The 23,608-nt window shown below is 52.5% G+C and overlaps 1 protein-coding gene across 2 annotated transcripts in view; it reads right to left on the reverse strand.

The window, feature by feature from the left end:
* Positions 1-1,934: 1,934 nt before the first annotated feature.
* The window catches only part of STK32C (serine/threonine kinase 32C), a 90,850-nt gene continuing 69,176 nt past the window's right edge, over positions 1,935-23,608 (reverse strand). The window contains exons 3-12 of one of the 2 annotated variants that reach the window (XM_075107870.1): positions 14,888-15,039; positions 11,590-11,763; positions 11,025-11,062; positions 9,534-9,623; positions 8,859-8,962; positions 8,643-8,759; positions 6,128-6,253; positions 5,830-5,961; positions 3,879-3,946; positions 1,935-3,061 (exon numbers count right to left, since the gene is read on the reverse strand). In XM_075107870.1, coding sequence (XP_074963971.1) covers positions 2,923-3,061; positions 3,879-3,946; positions 5,830-5,961; positions 6,128-6,253; positions 8,643-8,759; positions 8,859-8,962; positions 9,534-9,623; positions 11,025-11,062; positions 11,590-11,763; positions 14,888-15,039 — 1,140 coding nt within the window. In that variant the 3' untranslated portion in view covers positions 1,935-2,922. The remainder of the gene's footprint in view (positions 3,062-3,878; positions 3,947-5,829; positions 5,962-6,127; positions 6,254-8,642; positions 8,760-8,858; positions 8,963-9,533; positions 9,624-11,024; positions 11,063-11,589; positions 11,764-14,887; positions 15,040-23,608) is intronic. The other variant, XM_075107871.1, reaches the window with a different exon arrangement.

Consider the following 23,608-nt stretch of genomic DNA (forward strand, 5'->3'; position numbering starts at 1 on the left):
AGCAGAGCTTCCCCTGGCGCGTCCCTGGGAGATGCGTTGCTGGATTTCAGCGGGGCTTCCCAGGCAGCCAGAATCTGCTCCGAATTATTTCACCTGGGAAGGAGCAATGACCTGGTGCCTCCCCAGAAGCCCTCCCGGTGTGCTGGGTGCTGCTGAGGAGCTTTTGCACAGTTTATCCAGGAACAGCAGTGCTGAAAAGGGAACATAAATGACCAACACAGAGAGGGTTTGGGGTGAGAAACATCAGTTTCATGAGTGAGCCAGCTCCTCCCCACACTCACCAACCTCGACCTCAAGGGCCGTTTGTCACTTGTCCTGAAGAAAGCGATGAAAACGTCTGATTAGACGCGTCCCACCAAACTGCCAACATCTGTCCTGGCCCAAGAGCTTTGGGTTGAATTGGATGTATCTGCATCTCTCACTTACAGGACAGTTTGGTCCAAAAATAAGTTATGCTCCTTGTTGTTCTGATAGTCCGAAGTTTATAATTATTTACAGAAAGATGGTAAATAGTGCAATGGACTTAGCTGAAGAAACCTACCCATAGTGATAGAGTAAATCATCTGTAATTTATGACTCCTGAATAAATACTTGGTTTTGAGCCTCATTCTGCTTCTCTCGCCCTCACGTGAGGCCACACGGTGGGTTTCTGGCCCCTCGCGGCAGCAGGGTTATCACACTGCTCTGATCACAAGCAAATCAGAGCTCATCTTGATGTGGTTTTGTGACTTGAGATTAAAGCGTTACTACCACATTGCAAAGCGCCCCGGTCACCGGCAAAGGCTGTTGCCAACAGGTGCGGTCCCGCGTGGTGGGAGCCGAGCCCGCCGAGGCGCGGCACGGGCAGCCAGCGCTCACCGCAGCCGGCGCCGGGACAGACCCGGGCTGCTCCGGCTGGGCGATGGGGAAAACGAGCCGCACGCAGCGAGCATGGGGTGAGGACCAGGCTGCCCACGCCGCGAGCAGGGGCTGCTCACCAGGGACCAGAGCACGCGCCCGTCCAGACGCACACAGGTGTGCAGGAGAAGGTGAGTAGAGTATTGAGGTTACCCTGGTACCCAGTAATCAGGGTGGGGCAGAGAGGGCAGGTCCCCCCCCAGCACAACCCTGGGTCAGAGCCGGGGTGTAGGTGCCCTCCTGTAGCTGGGGAAAAGACCCGGAGGAAAGCATTTATTTCAGACCTCGCTCACTGAATGGCTGCAGCTCCCCTTCAGCCCGTCATTAACGCAGCGCCTAACGAGGCGCAGCCCTGCCCGCGCCCAGCCAGCGTCGGTCGCCTGCAAGGAGGAACCCGCGGCCAGCGCCGGGGCCCCGCGGCGCAGCCCTGGTCCCTCGGCGGGCACGGCCGAGGGGCTGGGTGCTCACCACCCCGGCGAGAGCTGCCGCGCCTGACCGCGCTTTCCTGGCTCTGTCCTGGAAATAGCTGTGCGACAGGCATCAAAGCTCTGGCTTCCCTCCCCGGCCCCGCACAAGTCGTGCCTGCACACCTGAACACCTCTGTTAAAGACTTCTGTGACAATTTGGTTCTGCACAATATTAGCCATGCAGTAATTTCCACATAAAACTGTGGAAAATAAATGTGTCGTGTCATTTTTCGTATAAAATTGTTTCGTACCAGTTACGGCTTTCTGTTATATTTGCAGAAACTAAAAAAGCAGCAAAATTTGTCCTGAGGGAGTCGGCATCTGTTAAAAACATTTTCTATCCATTTTTGTGTTAGGAATATACAGTAAGGATGCAACCCTGCAACCTCTCACTGTCTGGCAGCAAACAGATGTTGACAGTTGGAAAGTGAACGCAGTTCTAACAAACCCCCTGTGTATCACAACCCGTGGCTCATTTTTAGCAACGGTAACCAAAAGCCACTCTACAGTAGATGAAGCAACTAATATAGTGAAGGCTTCTGAAACAAGAAGAAAGGCAATATCCACAGCTGGAACAAGGTAAGGAGATCTCCCGTCTTATTAAGAAGTTAAAACAGGTATTGGTAAATTATATACAGTACTTTTCCTTTACACTGAAAATAAAGTAAGTTGAAGGGTGAAACAAGATATTCCCCTCTTTCATAACCAAGCAGCACTGAAGGCCACCCACTTTATCTCCAGTAAAATCTGAACCTGTGATAAACTGCGCCCTCCGCACCTGGACCAACAGAACCAACCCCTCCAATCGTTCACACGGCGCCTCGCCGCTCGCAGCAGCTATGTGAAGAGAGCAAAGATTTCAAATGCATTCTGCATCTCAGTTCCATGGTTAATCATTACACAGCCCTGGAAGAATCCACAGAGCGCACAAAAAACACTTATTTGCCCCGCGTCGGGAAAGAAACTCTGACAGGTGATGAGAGGGCAAGGATGTGCCTGGGATGTCCTTACGCCGCAGGACCCAAACAGCTCGAGGCTCCGAGGAGGCCGGTGCCGCCTGCCACGGCCCGGAGAGGCGCCGGGTCTGCTCCGATTTACACGGGGATCGCTTGTCCCTACAACAGCCTTTACAAACAGGGAACGCCAAAGTAAAATTTCAACCACCTCTTCAGCCTTCCTCCCGCTCCACACCTGCTCGGTGTCTTCCCTTGTTGCACCCAAGGACGTAACTTCTTTTCTTGTCATCTAACTGTATTAAAAACATGTGCAGATCAGCAATCTGACATTAAAAAAGAACAAGTAAAGAAGTTGATCTACCTCCTCCAACACGTTGCATAGCAAGAATCTTTACCCACGACAGGCAACCAGCGTGCCGAACTGGCGTTCCGATAAATCCGGGAATGCAGTTCTGTAAGAACTCTCTCTTTTGCTACAGCTTTGCAAGACTAGTTGTCGGTGCTCTCCGGTGGTATCGGAGGACAGCCGTGGTGCTCAGCGCAACCTGAGAACGGGTTATCAGCGCGGCGTGGGCCGGCGACCCTCGCCCAGCGGCTGCAGCCTAGCTGCTGCCTGCAGAGGAGCAGACGGAGCTGCACATGTTCAAGTTGGAGGTCTCAGACTCGGCCTCCGTCTCAGCTTCGTCGGTGGTCTCGGGGGGGGACACAGACTCACTCGTCTGCTCTTGGCTCTTCTTTAGCCTGTGAGGAGCAGAGGAACCAGGCGTTACAGTCGTCCCCAGACCAAACGCCCCGCAGGAGTGGTGTGAAGGTGGTCTCCAGCAGCCAGCGTGCCCTGGGGCTGCCCACGCACCACTCCTCGTGGGGTGCCTACAGCAGACCCGAGGTAAACGAGAGGAGTCTTTCCAGAGCACATAAAAAGGTCACGACAGGGACCGACATATCAGCAAAACACACCAAAACTCTCCACAGTGACCTGCAAGGCTTCAGCTCTCGGGAGCCCACCCAGACCTCGGCCACAAGCACCCTGTGCCGCGGCCAGGGCCGCAGCCTCCCCGCCACGCGCCTCCTCCCCGACGGAGGCTGTCTCCTGTTTTCACTTACAAACCAAACGGTCCCGTGTCAGCGTGCTCAAACGTGGGGGAAAGGAGCTGCTTTAAGTCCAGCACCTTCACTGCCCTCCCACGCCCTGCAGAGATTTTAGCATGTTCCGTGCCTTCGTGTTCCAAAACATCATCCTCTAAAAGCAGGATGGATGAGAAGAGGCAATGGGGGAACTGAAGCAGTGTCACATACGTATGTTAAATCCCAGAAGTCCCTCTGCAGCATATTTTATTTAATGGCAGTGATTAATAATCCCTGATCTTGCCTCTCTTTTTGGTGAGAACTGCTTTTCATGCAGAGGCAGCACCTGAGCTCCTCGGCTGACGTCAGTCACCCAGGGCTAAGCCCGCGGTGAGACGCTCCTGGCCAGCAGGCACTGGCACTCGGATTCCTAAGGGCAGACAGGAAAAAAGGCCATTTTTTCTTTCAAAAGAAATTACCCCCGCACACTCACTTCTCTCTGTTAAAGATGACAAAGTCTTGCTGGATAGCTTCAAGGCATTCTTGGAGATAGTCATTTTCCTGTTGAAGAAAAGCAATACATGCATAAGCAGTCCCATTTGCATCTCATTGCTGCCTACAGCATCGCGGCGCTTCCAGCTGTACGCACAGAGCCTCCCAGCCACCAGGAACTTCAGCTGAAACAGATGATGGAAGCAGCACAGCTGACTGCCTTCATGGCTTTCACCGGTGGGTTAGTTCATCTGCGGCGAGCACAGTTTTCCATAAAACACAGATAGCACGCAGTCTTCCAGATCAACACAACACGTTTATCTGTGTATTCTGTTTTTGGCAGTGCTACCTGTCCATAGGAAGGACAGCCAGCGCTGGGGAGAGATCGGCACAAAGCCTCTGCCTATGAGCCCCTGCAAGAACAAGGCACAACCTTGCTGCCTTGTCCCACAGACTCCCCCGCGGCCGGCGGCTGCGCAGGCACGTGGGCTGCCTGCATGCGGGAAGCTGGCAGCACCCGTGGGGCCGGAGGGCGTGCAGACAGCCCACGCTTCCCAATTTCTGCCTTTATTTTACCTCCTGCATCACTTCTGTCTAGGTGCAGAGACCTTGTCTGAAGCCAGATGCTGGTGCTCCACTCCACCTCCAACAGAAGCCGGGACGCCCGCCTCTGGCCCAGGCAAAGTCTTGCTCGGCCCCCACGCCGCCCGCCCGTGCACCCCCAGCCACGGGCCACGGCGAGGGACGGGCTCCTGCGCGGGCGGCCGGCCATCAGCCGTGGCTCCTGGCAGGCAAAGTGCCCTTAATCCCCTTGGCAGCAAAGCTTTGGAGAGGTATTTGCAAATTTGCTTATTCTGTTTTTTCTTCCCTTGCTTCCCGATTTATTCTTCAGCTTTTACGGTAAGTCTCATTGATCGCAGCATTAACTCCTGCCGAAGAAGGAAGGGATCCATTGCAGTTAATTGGCGCAGACAAGGAGCCAGGCAAAACCCTGCCCGGCGCTCCCTGCTGCTCCCAGGCAGCGGGTGGTCCTGACCTCGCTGTGGGGAGGCAGCGTTGGCTCCCTCAGTCTGGGATTGGCGCGGCTCGGGGGCTCTGCGCAGGGGAAGCGGGACAGCGGGTGGCGCGTGTGCTTGCGCAGGCCTCCCCGGCACACCACCCCAGCTGCAAAGACCCCCTGCAACACCCTGGCTTCTGCAGGACCAAGTACCTGCTCTGCTGCATAAGGAGCTGGTTTTACTCCCGGGACGTCTGCTCTGTAGAACCGAGATTCTTGTATTTATCTCCCCAGTGATATAAAAGCACCGGGACCCCCACAGTGGCAAGAAGAAACAAATGCATCTCATCTCCAGCTTAATTTCCTGGCTAACGGATCGCGCTCTGCAGAAAGCACTCGCGGGCGCGCTGGCACACCTCTCCCAGGCTCACGTGCCGGCCTCCCCAGCGGCACAGCCAGAGCTCGGCCCGGCATGTGAGCCCGGCCGCCCCATGGGGCTTGCCCAGCCACACAGCTCACGCGACGTGAGAACACGTGGGACAGTTACCCCAAAATGGGACTGACCGGCCAGATGTTTCTGCGTGGCCATCATCAGCGCTTGGATGTATTACCGTGTAACCCCACCGACAGCTGTCACAGTCACTGGGCAGCGCCCCTCGGAAAGGTGAAGATCGTACGGCCACGTATTTATTTTTTTAGTTTTGTAGTTTTTCTCTTGACTCGTGTGCCCAGACCTCTGTTTTTAATTTAATTTTCCAAAGTACAGATTACTGTGAAAGAGTTTTATCAAACTTATGTAAGAGGAACATATGGTGGTTGGGAAGACTCCATGAGGCAAATTTTTTAATCAAAATAAATGTGCAGTTACTGCTTTGTCTCAGTTACTGCTGCTCTACATCCCCAAATTCAGTAGCTCAACCTTTTTTCCCAGCTGGCTACCCCAGAAAGCACTTACAGACTGCGAGCTGTCTTTGCTGTTGTCCCTCGACTTGTTCTTTGCAAGCCTCTTCTTCTTCTTGTGCAAGGGCCTCGACTCCAGAATCATCTCCTCCAGCTCGAAGGTGGGGTCGCAGTGCAGGCGGCCCTTCTGCCGGGACACACGACACGACACCACGCACGTTAGGCACAGCGGAGACCCTCTTGCAGCGACTACACTCCTAAACTACTTCTCTGTCCAAAAGCCTCTGCTGAACGCAGTGGTTCCTCTAACGATGAGAACCGACCCTGCTCAGGGCCAGGTTGCTCCTACTCACGTTGGGGACGAAGCCCGGCTCCACCCGCTTCTCACAGACGTTGCTCCAGACCACGCCGGACAAGTACGCCGAGGCCTGAACGTCGGCCAGGCAGGAGAAGCGATGCTCAGGGTTCACCGTCAGCAGCTGGGGAGAGAAAAGCGTTCCCATCAGATGAGAAGGAAAAGGAGCCCAGCACCATCCTGCCTTTTGGATGCACTCGGATGGTTCAGCCACGCAGCAACCTGTCTGTCGTGGGCAATATGTAACAGTATAGAAAAAAAATACATTAGAAGAATGTTCTGGAGGTTGTGAAACTAGATGGACAAAAATTCGGCACCATGAGCCCTCGGACCAGCGCGGGTTTGCTCCTCCCGTGCCTGGTGACGATGCACGACCCTTCAGCATGGCACCCGGGCGCTGCCGCCCCGGCGCACTGCTCCCCGTGCCAGGGACAGACCTTGCTCCTTTGCAAAGACGTTGATTCCCCCAGAGGCTCATCATTTCGGTTTCGACCTTCATGTGTCCTGTTTTCACACCACTTCTGTGACACCAGGAGACACTACTCCATCTATCACATGCACAGATTACTAAGCATGGAGAAAAAAAGCTTTGATTGCTTGATGCACTGAGACACCAGTCTAAGAATAGACCTGATTTTTCAAAGAATTCAGCACTGCGTACGATGCTGTATGCTCAGCTGAAATGAGTTTCAGCTTCCAGGACTGCTGGAGGTATGCCTAATGGGGAGATCGGTCTGCCGTAGAGCTCTGTCTAATAGGGAGGTGTGTCTAACGTGCAGGTACATCTAACGTGGGGGTACGTGGAACGTGGGATCGGGGTAGGGCTTCCAGAAAATTCTGTGCCTGGTTTCTCCCTGTAAAACCTTCACAGAGGTTCGGTTGATGCCACCTTTGCAGTGCATCCTCAGAGCCCTGTGCACGCCCCTCCTCCCCCAAGTGCAGGATGCTTGTGGTGGGCGAGTCGTGCCTACCCTCGCCCGGGTGCAGGAGCTGCCCCCCGCCTGCCCGAGCTGCTGCCACCGCCGGAGCCGCACCCCACCTCTGGACCAGTTCTTGCCATTTTTCCAGAGCACTTGGAATTTGAGTCCTGACCTCCAGCCGCCCCAGCTCGGTTTTGGGCGCCCGCAAACTGAGCGCGTATGATCTCCCGACTGAGGGACAGCTATGGCAGGACCCCTACAAAATCCCCATCTAGGACTGTTTCCTTCAAAAAACCGCGGCATAATTCTAGGCACACTAATTATAGGTGGCTACAGCCTTTTTGCATGAAATAAAGTCAGCACTGAGTATTTTTCCAGTGCCAAAGGTAGCTATGCAGGAAGCAGGTAACGGTGACCGTACTTGTAGCCCGCCAAGCACCCAAGCACGAGGTGCTCGTGAAGGGCACAAGGCAAAAGACCGTCTCGACCAGCAGCTGGTGCCTGGGGAACTTCTGAGGCACTTTTTCACGGCATAAAATTATCATCATCTTTAAAATGAAAAGGGAGGAATTCCCAATTCCCGAGTAAGGCTCAGCGGGACGGAGATGGGGGGCACCCACGCCAGGAGCAGAGAGCGGGCAGGTGGGTAACGCAGCGCCCGACATCGCCCCTGGGCACCAGCAGAGCCCCCGGCGTTGCCCCAGTGGTCAGGACTGCAGCCAGGGCGCCCCGAGCACAGAAACCCCAGGGCTTTGGGGGGGACGCAGGGGGTCCCTCCAGGCTGAGGTGGCTGCTGGCATTTTCCTGGTGAGACATTTAATTCCCACCCGGTTTCTGGAAGCCCGACTGCCGGCAGCCCAGCAGATGGCAATGTGAACTTGTGGAATGCTCCGCTGCAGTCATAACTAACAGCGCTGCTTCTCATTAAAACAAAATCTAATTATGTAAATTGTCCGCCCGACATTAACTTACATTGGAGTCACTTATTTCCTGTCAGCACGGTGTATATCTCTTTTATAGCACACACATCAGCTACTTTTCTGAGTTGTCAAGCAAGCAGAAGCTAAAACTACAGCCTCCACACCAAATCAACAACATTCTCATGCAGCAGCACTGGAAAGCAGCAGGTCGTCCCATAGATACGGAAACCTCCCCGGCAGTTCTCGCAGCTGAGCACACCGAACCAGACCCTTCGGCCCGGCAGAACTGGCGAGAGGGAGCAGCTAACGCAGCAGGGGCAGCGCAGGCTCCTCCACCTCACACGGCGTCTCAGCCACGACCACTGCCTTTTTGGGGTCCAGCAATCATGCAGGGGGATGCTGGAAGGGAACCGCTCTGGCCCAGGTAGGAATGTCACTGTCACACCAAACCCAGACTTTTTCCTTCCCTGGCTATCAGAAATAATGCCTCTTATTACAGGGATAATAAACAAACAAAACACAAGATTAATCTGAGCTTAAGCCTGAACAAATTCATAAAAATTCGTCAAATTTAAATTTTACATTATTTATTAATATACTGAAAATTTTCCAGCTAGCCTCGCGCGCACTGCAGCTAACGTACAATGATAACCATGCCAGCAGGACTATTTACCTTTCTTAACAGAGCAACCATTTCTTTTGACCATGCAGATGAGTACTGAACGCTGACAGTACTGAAGAGCTGAACTAAAGACTCCACAGGGTTGTTGGAGTGGATGTCATACGGTCTCTGGGGGAAAAAAGCAGAAAGATGAGAAGACAGTCCCTCTCCTCTTTGCAGTTATTCAGAAAATGTGTTCTTAGACCTCGGACCATCCGGCAGCCCTACCCAGCCCCGCAGCAGTTCGTAAGCCATGATTCCCAGCGACCACCAATCAACCTCGAAGGAGTAGCCCGTCCCGCCGTTCAGGAAGGAATGGAAAATCTCCGGGGCTGAACAGAAAGGGCAAAACGTGACAGGTTATCCACTGACTTCAGTATGTTTATATTTCAGTATTTCATGTAAGTCAGCATGTAAACCTTATGGTTATTTTTATGCAGCACTGCCCGAGGGGAGGCTTTGCAAGTCAGGGGCAGCAGGGGCAGCGGCGGCAGCGGCAGCAGCAGCGGCAGCAGCAGCGGCAGCAGCGGCAGCAGCAGTAGTGGCAGCAGCAGCAGGCCTGCCCTCGCTGGGCAGTGGGTTATCTGGCGCACGCGGGGAGAGCCCTCCCAACCAAGTGAGCGGGGGACGGCAGAAACCCGGTGCCCGGCGGGACGCACCACGTCCCAGCCCGGGGCCAGCGGAGAGAGCAGGGCGGGATGGGGAGTGTGTGCTGACAGCGATTCGCTCGCTCTGGGAGTTTCGCTTTTCAAATGATCAGGCTGCGCTGAATGACTTGGGCCCATGCATTAATGTGCTAAATTAATTCAGTGCCTTTGTCGCAGACAGGGACTGTCAGGCGGCATGCGGTGAGTGCTCTTGAAATGTAAAATACAGACTTAAGGAACAGCTATTATTTCTTACCCATGTATGGCTTTGTTCCAGCTAATGCAGTTGCTCTTTCACCGTCCCTAATTATTGTTGCAATATTAAAATCTGTTAAATGTGCATGACCTTAAATAAAGACACATTTTAAGAAGGAATTAATCGCAGAGCAGAACAGTGGCAATGCAGAATCAGAATACATTTGTTCCATAAGCTTCTGCCCCCCGACACAGTAGCACAGGCACAGGCAGGCCAGGGTTAGACCCCACCAAATGGCCATAACAGATCCTGAAGCTTTCCCAGGATCTCTGTCTGGCTAGGTGGTTAAATGGTAGCTGGCTTTGGGTGTCGACTTTTACATCGCGCTTGGCGTGGACTAGTAACCTACACGGGCTCCAGCACTTGGTCAAATTGCTCTATCCAGGACCTACGGTCAGTGAGAGGACAACAGGGAATCGCTACACTGAGATACTGCCTTGGTCGCATTGATTAAAACCCTAGAACTGTTTGGGATAAAAACATTGAACCACAATGAGCCGCAACTACCCTGAAGTCCCAGAGCTAAAACACTCCACTGCCACTCTGCCCAGACCACAGCAAATTTGGACATGCCTGCTCAATGAAATCGTAACAGTACTTCCCAAACCCTAAGCCTGTATGAAGAAATCATTAAGACATTACAAAAAGTGCTGGAACACCTTCTCTCCGTCCCTACTTTCTCTGTCACCAGGACTGAAACTTAAAATTCAGAAAATGTCATTATTTTCAAGCCTGCCTGGCATACAGAAAACCCACCCACTTCCCCTTCTGGAGGCTACTTTCTGCTGTCTACAAGGCAGCTGTGAAAATGGTGTGTAAATCACCGACTGCCGTGTCCTGTGAAGTCTTCCCTTACATCCCCTTCTTCCCATTGGTGTTGGGCTTTATAGCCTGGGCCATCTTTTAATGAATGTCCACGCAAGTGTAAGCTTTGGTTTTTACGAGGCTTTATGATAAAACTCAGATGGTTTGGAGCCTGAGAGATTGTGTTTTCATTTTATAAGATCTACTACCGGAATAGAGGTCCTTATAAGATCCCCTGTGGTGTTTCTCCTGTGTAGGCCACCGAGACAATATTACCAACAGATGCTCTCATAAGGGTTCCTGAGCTCACTCCACCTGACTCAGCCCAGCTCTGTCCCCCCAGGAAGACATAAAACTCACTCTAAAACTCAGCAAAGGCAGGTCTTGTGCCCTCCCACGCTGCCAGGTACCGCAGCTCTGCATGGGAGACCCGCGCACTGGGGCACCGGCGAGAACGGAGGCGGAGTATGGGCGAAGCGAGGCGGGGGTAACGAGGAGAGGGGCTGCCCTTGGCGGACCTTCCCTGGCACTACAATGCACAGGTACGTCCGACCAAACGCCGACCCATTAGAAGGAGCGGTGCCTTTTTCACACTTTCCCACATAAAAAGATGCAGGGTATTCAAGACCGTAAGGAATCTGTCCCTCAAATGAAGGAGGCAGACAAAGCAAGGCAGAGAGATCCTACCTTGCTCATCGAGGAGGATGTTGTCTGGTTTTACATCTCTGGGAAAAGAAGCAAGGTTACAGCAAGATGAAATCTCAGCCAGATCAAGGATGCAATTCAACAACAAAAAACCTGCAACTTTGTTATATATCAAAAATTAGAACCAAATAAAACAAAAATACCCTAACATGAGACGAGTCCCTTTATGATGGACTAGAAATCAGCTTTCCCTGGGCAGTCGGGCAAAAAAGCGGGAGCATCATTTCTTAGGAGAATTAATAACACAAGACTGGGCCTATTTCTGTGAGATTGCTTTGAAACCGGCCCTGGAAGGCACTTTCAGCCCCCCGGCGAAGCGTGAGGCTTCCTCTGAGCGACAGGGAGCAGGACCGGCCGCCGGAGGGTGCTCGGGACCGGCACTGCTGGAGCGGTTTAGTGCTGGCAGTTCCCCGCCTTGGGCTGCCGGTGGGGTCAAGGGCCTCACTGCAGCAGAGACAGCGTCGCCCACCCCAAACCAGCCACGGGCAGCGCGGTGGCACAGGCAGCTCCCGCTGGTACCGATGGCGAGGAAGAGGCTGCGTGTTACCTGTGGATGATATGCTGACTTCGCAGGTAGTCAAGAGCCAGCGCCATCTCACAGATGTAGAGTTTGACCGTTTCTTCTGTAAACTGAACATTTTGCTGCAGATGATAGCGCAGGTCGCCACCGAGAAGCAAGTCCACCACCATGAACATGTCCTCCTCGTCCTGGAAGGAGTACCTGCGGGACCGGCGGTGCGTGAGCGAGCAGGCTGAGTCTCACAGGAGCCACAGATCCAAGTCAGGCTTTTCCCCTCTCCTAATTACACAAACTGCACACAGTCCCACTACAAACATATGCCCGCTTTGGTGTTTTCGCCCTGCTAATTAAGCACAACTCAAGATGCTGTCTTGTTTTTTAACCTATTGCTCCACAGAGCAACGCTTCCTTTGAAGAGGTAGGGATCCCAGTTAACTGCCCCCCGCCCGCCCTGCCACCGTCACCTCCCGAGCGGTGCTGTGCAACCCCGCCAGCAGGCAGAGCCGCAGGCAGAGTTCGGGGCTTCGCTAGCCAGGCGCTTCGGAGGAACGTCACGTTCCCAATTGTGAATAATCTGATAAACCTATGCTTAAAATATCGCTGTCTGTCCTGAAAAAAGAATTGGAAAACACAAGTGCTAATTTAACCATAAAAACCAGAAAAAGAGATTTATATTTACTGTAGAGTAAAACGCCTCTCTAAATCTGCAGTGGATCCCGCAGGAGACTGACAGCAGTGAGGATACGCTACAAAACAACATTCAATTGTTATATTTGGTGACACTATTTCTAAGGAAAGAGCATGTGGGACTGTATAATACTTATGAATCACACGCTTCTGCTCGCATCTTAAACGTAGGCTTATTCTAAAAGTATGAGCTGAAAGGGAAAAATTTGCTAAGAGAGCCAGTTTTCTTAAGAATATCATTACTTGTTGGAAAAAAATATCTGCAATTGCTAGAATGCTGAAAAACCAAATATTAACTTATGTGGCTATTCTGGAGGATCGGGTCAACAAAAAGAATGTAAAGTATTCTCAACTTTCACGACTTTGGGTATAAAGCTACCTGAATTTTCGAAAATCCGCCCGCCCACCAGCCCGCCGCGTGTCCGACACGGCCAGAGAGGGAGGGGACACCCGCGGCCGGCGCCTGCCCAGGGCTCAGCCTGCCCGGCCATCCGCGGAGAGCAGCTCCCCCAGGAAAAACTGCCGCTTCTGCCCCTCTTCTGTCGCTGTGAATCAGGCAGCCAGCGACGGAGCACTGATTCTAGCCTTAAAAACACACATTGACAGCAACATAACCCTTGCAATCTCTGAAGATTACACTGTGCACCGTGCTTTGCAGATGCACTTCCCTGCATTTTTTTACATAATATATCATTTTTGCTTACCAATTATTTTCCGAGTAAGCATGGCCTTTATTTTACCTTTACTGTTTTCTCCTTGTGGTTGTGTCTGCACAAATTTTTAGGCAATCTCAAAAACCGCTGGGTTGGAAATACTGCCTACCTGCCTTGATGACACTCTAAGACACAGCTGCCTTTACAGCAGGCCATGCTATCGTTTGAAAGAAGGCATTTCAAACCATGCCAAGGGTGTGCAAGACACTTGGGAATACATCTTAGGAAAAATTTTGAGCAGTCCAGGTCACTTATACAGTACGGGAAGGGACCACCCTTCTTTTCCCTTCTCAGTCTGTCATCCTGCACTCAATGGGATGTCAAAGGTTTTCCATCACCTCTCATAAACGTCACTCTTCTTGTGGTCTGCGAATATAAGCCATGAACGCTGTATTTCTGTCACCCTGCAACGTGTCCTGTATTTGCTCTGGCCCCAGCTCCCTCCTCGCCGCGATCGGAGACGCTTGCTGGCACAGGAGCACTTCGCGGCGTGCTGGGGGACCGTGGGCAAAGACGAAGGTTCTTCGAATCCCTGCCCCACGGCGGGCGCTCCTTCGCAGGGCAGGGGAGGCAGAGGGGGGACGGACCCCCCCCCAGCAGGATCCAGGAGATGGTCAGGACGCTGACTGCTAAGGACTCGTCCCAGACCAACCAACGATCTTAGGATATAATGCACTGTTTTCTGAAACGTGTAAATTAATTTTTCGTGAAAAATTTTATAATGATATATCTGTGCTCTAAAGGGATATATTTTACTTGGCCAGTGAATGTGTTGCAAAGCACTTTTTGCCCTTAGACAGTCTCCAGCAAAAGGCCACACATCTGATAGTTTGATCTCACAACTTTTTTTCAGCAACAGATCACTAAAACTAGTTACATTTCAAACTGCTCAATACTAACTTGATTATGTGTGTACTGGCAAAAACTGTCCTTGCTACTGAGCAACATTTTAGGGTGTAATTTTAAAAACACTCCTCAGATCGGGCTGAAATCTAACAAATAGCTTTAGTTGGTAATGCTTTTGAAATGCATCCTGTCCAGTTGGTCATAGTGAAAAAAGACATGCAGTATATCTCCTTGGCTTCCCTACAACCACAATCATCACAACCCACCAGCATCCCTTGGTGCATGTCTACGGAGCCGCCTTTGCAGTGCCTGCGCAGACCCAAACACGGTCAGGTCAGCTTTAAACCCCTGCTAGAACCTCCTGAGTTAGGGCCTATCTCAGTAACCAGTGAACTCACTGGCTACGGCCGAGAGCAGTTCTGTTTATTTAAATTATTAGCCAAACTCCACAAGATCGAGTCCTTTAGAGGGACTAAGTACTGTGTAAAACACAACGTATTTTGTATAATTTTTGTATTAATAAAAGCTATAAATCATCATCTCTAAAAATGCCAGCTCCTTTGACTTTTCAAGCTGTTACTTGCTACAGAGATTGGCCCCACGCGGTACCCGATTCACCCCAGACTGTCACAGTTCTCAGTGTCTCCATGCACATGAGATGGACTATTTTTTTAACAGCAATCACTGGGAGCATCGTACGGCCCCAAGGCACCTCAGTCAAACTGCACACCAACACACCGTGGTACACAATATTTTAGGCTGGAACTGGCAGGGGGCCCTTAGGAGGGACCTGGCAGTGGTACTTGCAAGAAGGCTTGTGAAAAACACTCAACAAACACAAAAAGTTTTTTGATGGAAAAAGGGAAGCTAAGCTGTTTTAAAGTGTTTGATGCCGTAACATCTGGATATCTTCTGTGCTACGTTTCCTAAATGCATTTCACATTATCACAGGCCTCCATTGTAACATCTCCCTGGGATGCTCCCACGGACGTCCGTGGCCCCAGGAGGATGGGAGCACGCGGCTCTGCGAGCACCTGCGGGCAGGAGGCCCCAGATGGCGGAGGGGAGGAGACGCTCACCAGAGATTCACCAGGAACACGTGTTCGATCTCCTGCAGGATTTCCAGCTCTCTGAACACATTGCGAACCTCATCTCTTTCGATGCACTGCTGTTTGTTCATGTACTTCATGGCATACATCTTCTCCGTGTCTCTCTTCTGCACAATGCACACCTGAGGTACCGCAAAAGGGGAAGGAAAAACAAGATTTAGTAAAATGTCCCACATCCTCATTGGCTGCTTTACCGGGCTGAGACCCACACCGCTCATCACTTCTACCCCGCTGTCGAATAGTCCCGATCCCTGGGCTGTGACTCGGGATCTAGAGGTACAAGCACCCCTGCTCCAAGGGCAGTGCCCGTGCACTCCCGTTCCGGGCGCTGCACCACCCCACCCCAGCTGCCTTTAACTGAGCAGCCACACAAGAGCCTCTCTTGGATGTGATGGCCAGCTCCGGGGAGAGCTTTCCAGCAGGGAATGGTGTCTGGGAGCTGTGGGAGAGAGCTTTGTGCTCACTGCCTCTGGATGGAGACCGGCTTCGGGCAGTCGCGGAGCTTTGCTCCCAGCCTTGACTCCGTTCTGCTCACATCTGCCGGCTGCCAACCTCCAGCAGATTGGTTTTAATCTATTGCATGCATAGCTGTGCTCTGAAATGTCAAAAATAATCCAATTTGTTTTAGCAGAAAGCGATTAAAAAGTAAATTTGTTAAAAACCACAACAAACGCCGTGCCCCTAGAACGCAGCAGTGCCCTCTCCTTGCAAGACGCGGACCCCCCCTGCTCGGGGTTTCGCGCCCTGCGCAGGCTCCCAGCCCGCAGGAGCGCCGCGCCATTGCCAGCAGGGACGCGTCCTTCCCCGGGCGCAGGCCACGCCGCGGACCAAGCTCCCCGCCACGCGGGCGCCGCCCGCCCGTTCTCAGGTCAGCGCAAGCGGGGGGCCACGGGGGGTCCCCGCCGTGAAACACGAGCTTCCCGGCGGCCGCTGGCAGCCGCCCCGCTCCCGGCACGCAGAGCCGGGCCGCCCGGCCGCCAGGCACAACGCCCGCGGGGCTGGCGCGCCTCTCCGACCCGTGCTGCCTCGGTGTGCCTTCCTCGGCTCTTCCGAGCAACGACGACACCTTAACTACCAAGGCAACTCTATTTAAAAGAGCTAATTAGTTATCAAGGTAACTATCTTCAAATGAACTAATGGCATTTCTACCTCCGGTATAATTACGTCTGTCCTCTTAATTACCAGACATGCCCGTGACTACTGCGTGCTGGATGTAGTTTCTATGAAAAAGAAACGATTTGGCATTTTGGTCACGCAGCCTTCATCGGCGGAGGGAGGCTGACCTGGGGGTGGCTGCAGGCAGCTCGTTACAGAGTGGGTCACGTTTGCACAGCATGGGAGCAAGGAAAGGCAGTATCTGCGGACAGCAGAAAACATCGCAGACAGACGGGAGCCACCAAACGCTTCCGCGCTTCTAAAATACCGCCATTAATAACCATTTGCGAGCGCTAATGACACGCGATATAATATCATCAAGGACACATTACAGCAAGAAGGTGACAAAATAATAGGTGGTTATCGTTAGCCTGATAAAAACATCCCAATTAGCAATGCACACGGAAATTACAGGGACTATTTTGCAGACATCATTACAATTACGGTAAGGATGGAAAATTATGTATTGAAATAACTGCAGGCACACCTCAGACCTCACATTAAAGGCTCACTTCTCTGGCAGCTTGACCTGAGCCGTTTTCTCTGGGTCAAACTCGCCCTTTGCCCAGAGGCAGGCGCGGCTGGCAGCGCCCACCGCGGCTGGCGTGGGAGCGGGCTCGGCCGGCACGGCGGGCAGCCCGGCCCTGCGGCCGCGGCAGGGCGCGTCTCGGGCCGTGGGTCACCGGACCCCGGCTCGGTCCCCGTCGCAGCAAGCCCAACGCCCGCCCGCGGTGCTGGCCCGTGAGAGCCGTGCCCTGCGCTGGCAGCTGCGCCGGGGCAAGAGAGCCTGTGCCCCGCTCGGCGCCGAGCTGTCGGGCGAGAACGGGTGTCCAAGCCCGGTCCCCTGGCTGGCAGGGTCCCCTCCGGCACCCGCGGGTGCGCCACAGCCCATCGGCTACGGCTGTCAGGGGCTGTTCCTAACACAGAAACCTAAGGTAAAACCCCTGCTTTATGCAAACTTAACAGTAGCGATGAACTACCTACTGCAATGCAAAGCACCAGCAGGATCCAACCCTTGCCCAAAGCAGAATAAACTGGCCGCACATTTAATAAACCAGGCAAAAATAACTTTATATTTTATAAATCCTTTGAGCGGAAAAGACCTAACCAATATTCCTTTCAAACACGGTCATTGCTACATAACTTCTCTAAAAACAAGCCTTTGAATAACAGCCACCCAGGCACTGAACAACATTCTTTCCTGATGTCTGTTTATTTCACATTATGGTGAGAAGCTCATTAATTTCTAATTTTTTTTTTTTTTTTTTTTTTTTCAGATTGTGATGTGCAGTATCTTAACAGGTATTGCATTTTATATTTATGCCGTTTGGTTCTTGTTTCTCTGCAGGGGAATTGGAATCCTAGTATAATAAATGAGAAAAAGATGAAAACTTCTTGTACTCTGTAATCATAATAAATAGTCTGCTGAAAAGAAACAGCATCACATACATACAAAGCAATGCCAGTTTCAGGCACTCTGGAAATTTTTGTTCTCTGTTTTCTGGAACAAACCAGAACGTGGGCGTCGATGGCAACGTCCTCCTTCCAGCCGAGCCTCCCAAACCGCCAGGGTGGCGGGAGCAGCCGGGTGGGACGGGCGGGAGGCGGCCGCCCTGCGCCCGTGGGCAGCGTGGGGTGGCCTGGGGCGCGTGGCCGCCGCCGCTGCACGGCCCTCGCCGCGGTGCCGACCGACGGCACGGCTCCCGGGCACGCACCCCACGGCCGACGGCCGGCCGGGGCGAGAGGGCCCTTCCCCCGTGCCCCAGGCATGCTCTGCGTACCGCTGTAATTACCACAGCCATTAATAGTTAATGACCACATTGACGCAGCTCTTGGCAGGGATCTAGTGTGAGCAGAACCAACGCCATGACCGGCGTCGGTGCTGCCCCGGCCAGGCTCGCCTGCTTAGGCCCTCTGCCACGGGCAGGAATCCTTTCTGAAATGCCCCTGGTTAGAGAATCGCCCCCCCCCCCCCCGAAACATCAGTGCCCCAACACGTATCTTTATTTCTTGTGCCTCTCCATTTGTGCATCTGTTCCTGGGGAAGGAATAACAAGTCAGAGTGTTTTTTTTAAATTAATCTCAATCCATTTTCAAGCAGATCTACAATGCGAAGCAACGCAAGAAAGCAGAAAGAAGAGACTACTTTGTCCTCATTCTGCACAATGCGGTCCCTCGCCGCACAAAGGAAATTTTCAGTGGTTAAATACAGCCATTAGAAAAAATTGTATGTAATGCTGCCAGATTTGCGGAGCAGAAGGCAGGCATCAGCTGGTAGTATATTGCTCAAGACATGGCACATAAAAGATTTAATAGAGTCCCAGATACCCTGAACATTCAGCTGCTGCCAAATGGTTTGTATACAGCTGCCTTTGCTTTTATTGCATTAAAGGCACAAAGGGTTTGGGGCCTGCATTTGCGATTCGGGACATGAGATGCGCATTTAACATCTCCCGGTTTGATCTCACTTTATGGGGCCCCAGACAATGATGTCGCCTGTATTGTCACCATAGCTGGCAGCTTCTTCTCATCTGAATCTGGGACAACCCCGGCCTTCACTCAACAGTCCCGGATCTCTCATTAATTTAGAGGAGACTAACGAGGACCATTGACCTAGGTGATATTAAAAAAGTAGCAGGTGGGGAAAACTGACTCTTGGCTTTGAAATGCTCACCTTTCTTTAAGGTAAGAATTATCACTGAAACACACCGTACATGAACAGAAGGGCTCAGAGCTGCCTCTCCGCTTTGTGCACAAAGCTTGCTTCTATCAGCAAAAGCAGTCAAGGAGTTACCCTGACTTCTCTTGACTTTCATGAGCACCCAGGAGATTCTCGCCGCTGCCTCTCCCGCGGGCAGACACGCGGCGCGGCTCCCTGCCTCCGCTGCTGTCACGCAGCACCACCCGGACAATGTCCCCAACCCCGTTCACTCCAAAGCCATCCCTGCGGCTTCCCAGTGCCCGAACGCCTCACCCTCTCTGAGCTGACAGTAAATCCGCCCATTTAAACTGTCCCGATGATCGACGAGAGAGAGAGAGGCACAAGAACAGCTAAAAATGCAAGGGATGGGAAGCCAAGAGGAATCCCCGCGGTAGGGGCTGGGCACCCTGCGGGGCGCTGGGCTGCACCCTCCGCCACGGCAGCGCCGGGTGCCGGGAGGACTCGTTCGTGCCGTGCCGTGCCGTGCTGAGCTGTGGCAACGCTCCCGCAGGGCAAACGGACACCACGCGGAAACACGGCACAGCACCCAAAGCTCACCTGATTTTCCCAGAGAGTCTGAAAATCAAAGCAGGGGGACAAAGGGACCAGGTTTAATCTGAGAAGGGGAAAGAAGAGCAGCCTCTGGAGCAGCAACAGCTGGCACGGCTCGGAACCCACCGTCCTGGAGTCAGCTTGGTGGAGGCTGCTTTCACCAGCTTCCAACTGATCCAGGGAAAACATTAAGAATTTCAAATATCAGACCACAATTTAAGGTTTAGAAAGAAATACAAACAAACAAAAATTAATGCTGGGACTAAATAAGTAGAACGTATCTGAGGCACTTACCCTTTTGACCGGTTTGTCTTCTACTACCACCCACACGATGACGGTAATTTGCAGGGACGAACCTTGCTCTTTCAGTAGGAAGCATACGCACCATTTACACTCACACAAACCTGACTTTAGGATAAGGCCTCAGGATAAATCTTATCCTGTAGGTTCAGAGCACTCTCCATCACACCGTGGACTAAGCGCCAAAGCAGACACAAAGTCCGTAACCTGACAGGAATCATTTGGCTTCTTATTCCCCTGCATCACTCATTGAGCTGTTGCTTATATTATTTCTATTTTCCACCCAACCGTGGTGTAAGCTGGCACGGAACTAAAGAGCTGGGATCTGGGTGTTTTCTGGTGTCCAGAGGACTCAGACATTATGTCTCTTTTGGAAGTTTTTGTTGTTGTTGTTCTTTTTAATTTAGGATACTTTCTCCAATCATCTAAATTTTTGCTGCTTTCCACATTTTTCAGTCCAACTTGCTCTCTCAGGCAGGCTTTGCCTTTTCTCCTTTAGAAATCAGTACCTTTTCCCCTGCTGATTCCGAACGAATCCAACGGGCTGAAATCCCCACTCCGACGCAAGGTCATCTAATCATTTAATAGCGTGTCCTGACTTATCTCAAACTAATTACGAAGGGGCAGCACAATTTGTCTGGGCTCAAACAAAAGCAAGTACTTTGCATTCTGGGCAGGATCTGTGGAGTTGATAAATACTTGAGATTGCTTGATCTCAGCTGCACAAAGATTATTTTCCTCCTTCTGCAAATGCAGATGTCATCTTAAATGAAGGCACCCGCGATCCGGTCCTCTGCGTCGGCTGCAAAAACCCACAGATGGGTTCGAGAGATCTTCCTTTTGCTTCCGAACTGTGAGCAGCAGGTTTTCTTCCCAAATCTCTCAGTGGCTTCTGCCTTTGAAAGACGAGACAAATGCACTGTAATCCCTACATACACAGACACTTTATTGACTTCAGCTGAGAGCCATCGGGAAGCTTCGGAGTACAAAGCTGGATTTCACTTGTTTTTAGAGTAGAGCCCAGGCTTAGCATTAGCAAGCACTACGCACCAACATCAAACACCTTAATCCTACACAATAGTGAACCACAGCTGAACACTGCTCTAGCTTATAAAAACGCTGATTTGGAGTGGTCGCCCCTTGCCCACATATATTGATTTCTCCTTCAGCTTCTGCTGACTTCCCCCGGGTATTTATGTCTGGACTCCCAATGTGGATAACCTACAAAACACCGGTTAGATATTGAAATGGTTAAAAAAGTCTCCATATTTCTCATTCTCCAGGGATGAAAAGCACTGCGGTTGTAAGAGGTTCATCTCCTTCAGACAGGCTTTCCTCGAACAGCCCACCTGCTCAACCCAGACCATAAACCGCTCGCTTGTCTCAGCGGTTTCATTCTTTGGGAAGGGGAGGGAAATTCCTGCCACACAGCCTTTAAAGACAAGCTGGAGAGGACTTCATTTGGCAATTAACGCGGCAACGGGCAGAGCGATGCCCGCGTGGGAGGGGAGCGGGCAGAGCCGCGGCGCCGGCAGCGGGCAGGATGGGCTGCGTCCCCACGGACCCCGCTGCTGCCCCGGGACCTCCAGGGACTGGGGCCTCTGGGACCCTCTGCCTCGCCATTTCAGAGCAGTTCTACACCATGAGCTGCAGGAAGAATCTTGCCAATTATACAAAAAAAATTCAAACCAGTTCTCAGCTGCTGTCAGGAAAGTAACACGCAGGGATCGTGTGTTTCTGAAGAGAAACAGAAGGTGTTTGACACGGCCATGGTATCACGGTTGCACAGGACCCAGTATCAGTTACCCTGTCATTTAAAAGCAATCTTCGTATCCATTTTGTATTATGATGGCACTGATGGTAATTGAAATACAATCCTTGCCTGGTAATTAACATATGCGTAACACTTGCGATTAAAAAGATAATATTAACTTGTTCTACAGCTCTCATAAACATTAAGAATAAAACCAGCTAATAATTCTCTTTTGTTTTGGGCATGGCCAAGATAGCAAAGCTTAAAGCTGCCTCCTAGGTGTATTTGCAGTGATATAATTAAAGTATCAGGGACTCATTAAGCACACGAACCATGGCGAGCGGCCGGATGAAGCTCTGCTGGATGCATCTACCTCCTTTCCACGGGCCTGTCCATGACTTCGTGTCTAACCAGGAGGGGTCCCAGGACCAAGGCCATCCCCCGCAGCACTCCACACGAGCCCAGGCGTGGGTGGGCACGCGGGGGATGGTGACCGTGCCAGGGCTGTGGCCACAATCTGCCGGCACGGCCCCACGCTGCCTGGCTCGGGCTGCCCCAGCTGCTCTCGCACTGCTGCCGGGTACCAGCCGCCGGCCGCCGGTGTGGTGGAGGGGCTCAGCTCAGTCTGCGAACGATGGGTCCCACCTGGAATCAGGAAGGGTCTGTTCCCAAGTCCTCCCTGTCCGGCCAGGGCCATAACCATGCGACTGGAAGTGGCCTGTGCCAAAAGTGCCTTCTGCCTTCCCTTGGGGATACTCCCTTCGTTAAAAACTCCTTTGATTCCCCGCCATCACCGTGCTGGCTCCCAGCTACTGCCTTGTGACAACCCACAGAAAACAGCACCTCCTACAAAGCCACAGAAGCACGTGAGTTACTGGTAGTATCAGGTGTGAACCGCTGACAACCTCCACCGAAAATCATCTCAAATTTATCAAATCAGATTTGTCTAATCAAAGCATTCTCAAAAAGGCAACAGTCGTGTTGACTCTGACAAAAGCAATGACCTGGCAGCTGGGTCCTGGGCATCTGACAACACTGCCAGATGTTCTCCTCTCCCAACACCCAGAAATGAGCAAACGAGGAAGGACAGACAGACGTGCTCTGTCGAGCACAGCTGGAGGTGCAGCCATGGGCAGCACAAAGCTGTGTGCCCTCAGCAGGATGAACTGTGAACAAAAAGTAAATTGATAATTACACGGGACAGTAAAGTTAGCTGATCTGAGCGGAAAGGGCTGGGGCTGAAGCCCACGGGTACCCCCACCCAGGAGCAGCTCCCCTACAAGAACAGGCCCAGAAGAGACACCCAGCATCTCAAGGACGCTGGTCCCTCGAAGGTGTTCCCCCTCTGCGGTTGCTGGCCCAGAACTTGGCTCAATGAGCACAAGAGGCTGGAAACGCTAAAGGCAGCCGGCACCGCAGGCGTCTGCAGCCCCTCACCGCCCCGTCAGGGCTGCTCCTGCTGCAGGGGGTTCTGGGCAAGGCGGCAAATTTCAGCCCTGTCCCTAGAAGAGCTCCTCTGATGATGCCGGTGGCCCAGTGGGCGATGGCTCTGGTGCAGTTCAGAGGGACCTCGCAGCACGCTGCTGTGACCCGTGGCCGTGGTGAGAGCCCCGCAGCCAAGATGCCCCGGGGAGGCTGCGCCACCGCGGCTGGAGGCAAAGTCCCGGGAGCAGGACGGCAGAGTTACACACAACTCACCCGTGACGCTTACCCCACGCTCGGCGGGGACACGTTACTATAATACTGTCTGATCCTGAATAAAAACATACTTTGAAACCATCAAAAACCTTCATTGCTTGATTATGCAGCTTATTTAACCAGCACTTTGCTCTGGGAACAGTTCTGACAGCGGTGCCTCTGGCAGTGCCCTGCCCAGCTATTATCTCCAGCGCACAAAGGCCCATTTAAAAGAATGGGACATCTGCAGCTCTGGTCCCAGCGCCAATCTGCACAGCCACCTTCCCTGTTATGCCACGTTGACGAACCAGGCTCGGTGACACGAACAGGCTGCTGCCCTGATGACATCGCTCCTCCGCCTTCCCATGTCTCTCCAGCTTTCGGCCGTGCCTCTGGACTGGATCAGGCCAAAGGCACTGCTCGGGGTGGGGCCCCCCTCCGTCCGGGTGCTCCTGGGTGGGGGTACCTGTGGTCTTCAGCCCCAGCCCTTTCCCCTTAGATCAGTCGGTTGTGGTCCTCAAAACAACGGACACTTCCAGTTGTAACGCTCACA

This window comes from Phalacrocorax aristotelis, chromosome 12 (genome assembly GCF_949628215.1).
Source record: "Phalacrocorax aristotelis chromosome 12, bGulAri2.1, whole genome shotgun sequence".
NCBI classification, from domain to species: domain Eukaryota; kingdom Metazoa; phylum Chordata; class Aves; order Suliformes; family Phalacrocoracidae; genus Phalacrocorax; species Phalacrocorax aristotelis.